This window comes from Gracilinanus agilis, unplaced genomic scaffold (assembly GCF_016433145.1).
Source record: "Gracilinanus agilis isolate LMUSP501 unplaced genomic scaffold, AgileGrace unplaced_scaffold55030, whole genome shotgun sequence".
In the NCBI taxonomy this organism is placed as follows: Eukaryota; Metazoa; Chordata; class Mammalia; order Didelphimorphia; family Didelphidae; genus Gracilinanus; species Gracilinanus agilis.
Window position 1 is genome coordinate 1 of NW_025390278.1, and position 4,773 is coordinate 4,773.

Sequence of the window (4,773 nt, forward strand, 5' to 3'; positions counted from 1 at the left end):
CTCTCTCTCTCTCTCTTCTTTCTCTCTCTCTCTTCTCTTTCTCTCTCTCTCTCTCTCTGTCTTTGTCTCTCTCTCTCTCTCTCTCTCTTCTCTTTCTCTCTCTCTCTCTCTCTGTCTCTGTCTCTCTCTCTCTCTTTCTCTCTCTTTCTCTCTCTTTCTCCTCTCTCTCTCTCTCTGTCTTTCTGTCTGTCTCTCCTCTCTTCTTTCATATATCTATATCGTTTTACATTTGTGTGTGTGGATATATCAATATACTTATGTGTATACACAAATAGAATTCCTCCAATAAGGCATTGGGGCGTGTGTGTGTATAAATAATCAGGTTCCAGAAGCGTCCCTTCCTGAGGCCGCTTGCCACGGACGTGGCCCTGAATTTCCGAGGCTGGTGCGCTTGGCCTCGGCGGCCTCCTCGTTAGGCCGTCTGCTCGGGCCCTGGGTGCCGGCAGAAGGAATGTCCTCCCACTCCTCGATGCAGCAGAGGCCCTGTGGGTGTAACGGCCGCCCTTCTGTCTGGCAGGTGGACTGGACTTGGCCATCGAGGGGCCTTCGAAGGCCGAGATCAGCTGCATTGACAACAAGGATGGCACCTGCACGGTGACCTACCTGCCCACGCTCCCCGGGGACTACAGCATCCTCGTGAAGTACAACGACAAGCACATCCCAGGCAGCCCCTTCACAGCCAAAATCACAGGTAGGAGAGCCCCAGCTTGCCTCGGGCCCAGGGGAATGGCGGCTGTCCATGGGAGCGGGTGGGCTCCTGGACGTGGTGGTCGACGGGCCTTTAGAGGATATTTGGTCCAGCCTTCCCCGACCCCCCATTTTCCGGATGAGGACGGAGGAGGCCCAGAGAGTTTCGGGAGAGGAGATAGAATTGGAAGCTCACGTCTCCTGCCCCCCTTTGAGCCCCCTTTCTCCTGTCCCACACTGGCTCCCTGGAGGTAGATTTAACCCAGCAATGACTGATCCTACAGTTTGATCAGGGCTTGTCCGCACAGGGGGCAGCTCGGGGCGGCTCAGCGGCTCAGACCCCAGGCCTAGGAGGTCCCTTACGCCCATTGCCCAGCCCTACCACCCTTCTGCTTTGGAGCTAACACAGATTGTCGATTGTGAGATGGAAGGTGCGGGTTAAAAAAGGGTATCCGTAGATGTCGTGATTTGGGCGAAAGTGGGAGGCCCAGAGCCATCTCCCCCAAGGGGGCCCCCTCATAGCATGTCGGCGTTCCCCAAGTCAAGGCCGCTTCATCTCTCCTATCTCTAAGGCCTGATTCTTCTACTCGAGTATGTGCCTGTTCCCGTCTCCCGTCCTCAGGTAGCTGATCGAATGGTGGGGGGCTGTGAGGCAGGAAGCTCTGGGTTCAGATCTCTCCCCACTGACCCTTAAGTAGCTGCGTGACCCAGGTCACATCTAGGACCTCGAGGAGACTCTAAGACGTAACTGCTGACGCTCAGAGAGCGGATCTGGGCCGGAGCCTGTCCCCGTGGTGAAATCTCCCATTTCCTTTCTGGATCAACGAGGCTCTGGGAAGTTTACTTTGAAACGAGGCTTGGATGTACCGAATGGGTCTGTCCATTCTGTCTGTCCAAGACGAGTAAAAAGTCCACAAGAATTAATGTGTGTGTGTGTGTGTGTGTGTGTGTGCCCGCGTGCACGTCCTAGATAACAACAGGAGATGTTCCCAAGTGAAGCTGGGCTCCGCCGCTGACTTCCTGCTGGACATCAGTGAAACGGACCTCAGCACACTGACCGCCAGCATCAAAGCCCCGTCTGGGCGGGATGAGCCCTGTCTCCTGAAGAGGCTCCCAAACAACCACATCGGTAAGGGAGCCGCCAGCCCCCCGTCTCCCAGGCGCTGCTTTCTTTTGCTCGAGGAGTTTCTGGGGGGCATTGGGGAGCCGCCCCTCAGACCCAAAGAAGAGTCCCTTCTTCAGAGGTCTCCAAGGAAAGGCTAGAGGTCCACATGGCAGTCCACTGTGTTGTTGGGGGGAAGGGAAGAAGGTTTCTTCTTTTACATACAGGTTGGACTAGATGGCCATTGAGATATTCTGACTCTTCCGGTTGGGACTTCCAAGAATTCCCACCTCTTCTCACTTGATGCCCTCTCACAGTGTGGTCCATGATTCACCAAAATTGCTCTTTGGCACATTTGAAAAAAAAAAATGGGCCAAAGTATTTTTATTTTTTTGTTTCCTCCCCAGTATTTATAACATCCCTTTAAATGGATTTCAGAGGCTCTGTGGATTTGGGTGGAAAACACGACATTTAACTTTCACTTTACTCTGATTTAAATCTAGTATTTCCTTTAACTACTTAAAAACATGCATCTGAGAAGGGAAGCACAGGCCTCTCTGGATTGCCCCAGGGCAGCTTAACTAAAAAAAAAAAAAAAAAAAAACGTTAGAACTTCCATTTGTGAAACCAAGGGTGGGACTCATGGCCTTCAGTTTCGAGGCTTCCTTTCTTCCCCTGAATCTCAATTGTCTCCATCGACAGGCATTTCTTTCATCCCCCGGGAAGTTGGGGAACACCTGGTCAGCATTAAGAAAAATGGCAGCCATGTGCCCAACAGCCCAGTGTCCATCATGGTGGTCCAGTCAGAGATTGGAGATGCTCGGAGGGCTAAAGTCTCAGGCCGCGGCTTGACAGAAGGACGCACTTTTGAAATGTCAGACTTTATTGTTGACACGAGGGACGCAGGTCAGTATGTCTGCCTCGGGGAGGGTCTCCTAGCTTCAAGATCGCTGGGGCCCAGAGGGTTCAACCAAATCTGGCTTCTTCTTGTCTTCCGTCCCCTAAAATCCCTTGTCTTTTAAAAGGTCAATAGTTTGGGCATCTACACTGTAGGCCATTCACTGGCAGTGTTGCAACTGCTGTTATCTTCCTGGTGTCTGATGGTTCCAATCCAAAAGCTGCTGGCCCATTCTCATGGAGAAATAACATGGTAGGATGGATAGGGCGTGGGATTTGGAGTCAAGGAGACCCACGTTGAAATCCTAGATTAGATACCTCCTTTGTGACGCTGGGCAAGAGTCTTCCTCTACTGTGGCCTTCTCCAGTCTTTGGACCCAAGCCCAGCAGTGCCCTGGAATCCTCAGTTTGGGGTTTTCTGGATTCCATGGTGGTAGGTCAGGTCTCTGGTTTCTGGAATCACAAGAAGTCTCAGTCCCGGCGGCCTGCTTTGCATTAAGACCTTGGCTCTGGCCTAGGCACAGGCGTGCAGGTATCAGTGTCTGCAGGTTGATGGACCATTCATTAGTTGAGCTTCTGTTCTCTCTGCTCTGGCAAGTTTGGCACTTAAGAGGCCACCGTGGCTAGTTGGGAAAATGAGGATGTGTGTCCTTCAGGTTACGGCGGCATATCCTTGGCAGTAGAAGGACCAAGCAAGGTTGACATTCAGACAGAAGATCTTGAAGACGGAACCTGTAAGGTGTCCTACTTCCCTACAGTCCCGGGGGTTTATATTGTGTCCACCAAGTTTGCAGATGAACATGTCCCAGGTATTAACGCTGGCATTTGGGGGGCCTTGCTTGGATTTTGCTTACATGTTAAGCCTCTGGGGTATGCCCCATTCCACGCACAGCTTCATGAAGACCTTTTCCCCATTCCTTCCAGGCAGTCCCTTCACTGTGAAAATCAGCGGAGAAGGCAGGGTCAAGGAAAGTATCACGCGCGCAAGCCGGGCACCGTCGGTGGCAACTGTTGGTAGTATCTGTGATCTCAACCTAAAAATCCCAGGTAAACAGGGATGGCATGTACCAGGGCCTCCGAACGTTGGATACTCTGAAGGCTTGGTGCCATCAGCAGCCTTGGGGAGGAAGGAAAAGCTTGACTCCATGGCAACTCATTGAATTAAATCCCTTCCTTGTACAAGTCAGTGGAGATACACATCCAGGCCCCAGGGCACCGAAGGGCTGGCTGAGAAAGGGGGGCCTTAGGCCTTTGAGAGAGTAATAACCAGGCCTCAAAAAGGAGTCACTAAGAAGAATTGGATAAAGGCTCCTTTTGTCCTCAAGATGCCTAATTGTGGAGTTGCAGAGGTTTCCCAGGGAGGGACAGGCAGAGCCCCTCTGCTCAGAAATGAAACCACCCGAGTATGCACACCAGTGTAGTGCTCTCCCCTCCTGGAAAGAAGATCGGTCTACACCAGGGCTTCTTAACCTGACGTCCTTATAAACTTGTCTCTTTTCAAGAAAATTTAAATTTGGGTAACTATATTTCAGAATAATTGATTTTCTTGGTAATTTTGTGGATTACATTTAGGCATTTAAAAATGTCATTCTGAGAAAGAGTCCATAGGCATCGCCAAACTGCCCAACGGGGCCAGGACACTAAAAAGGCCAAGAATCTCTGATCTAATGGTGTCTAATGTTGTTATAGGCCTATGTATATGCATGTGCAAAGCATGGGGTAGGCTGGGCTCCCTCTTAGAATACATCCCTTGCCACTGGCCAGTTTATAAGCATGTCTTTCTTATTTATTTGTTTGTTTGTTTGTTTGTTCGTTCATTTATTTATTTATTTATTTTTGATCCCTTAACTTCTGTGTATTGGCTCCTAGGTGGAAGAGTGGTAAGGGTGGGCAATGGGGGTTAAGTGACTTGCCCAGGGTCACACAGCTGGGAAGTGTCTGAGGCCGAATTTGAACCTAGGACCTCCTGTCTCTAGAACTGACTCTCAATCCACTGAGCTACCCAGCTGCCCCCTATGAGCATGTCTTTCTTGAAGGATCCCTTCCTTCCTTCCTTCCTTCCTTCCTTCCTTCCTTCCTTCCTTCCT

At 50.8% G+C, this 4,773-nt stretch overlaps 1 protein-coding gene across 1 annotated transcript; it reads left to right on the forward strand.

Annotated features, from left to right (window-relative positions):
* Positions 1 to 517: 517 nt before the first annotated feature.
* Positions 518 to 3,855, forward strand: LOC123255984 (filamin-B-like; the record flags this gene model as incomplete). The annotated part of the gene is made up of 5 exons (XM_044684688.1): positions 518 to 691; positions 1,658 to 1,816; positions 2,492 to 2,695; positions 3,343 to 3,495; positions 3,611 to 3,855. Coding segments are annotated over 5 exons (926 nt in total), but the record flags the coding sequence as incomplete, so codon positions are not given.
* Between the last annotated feature and the right edge of the window lie 918 nt (positions 3,856 to 4,773).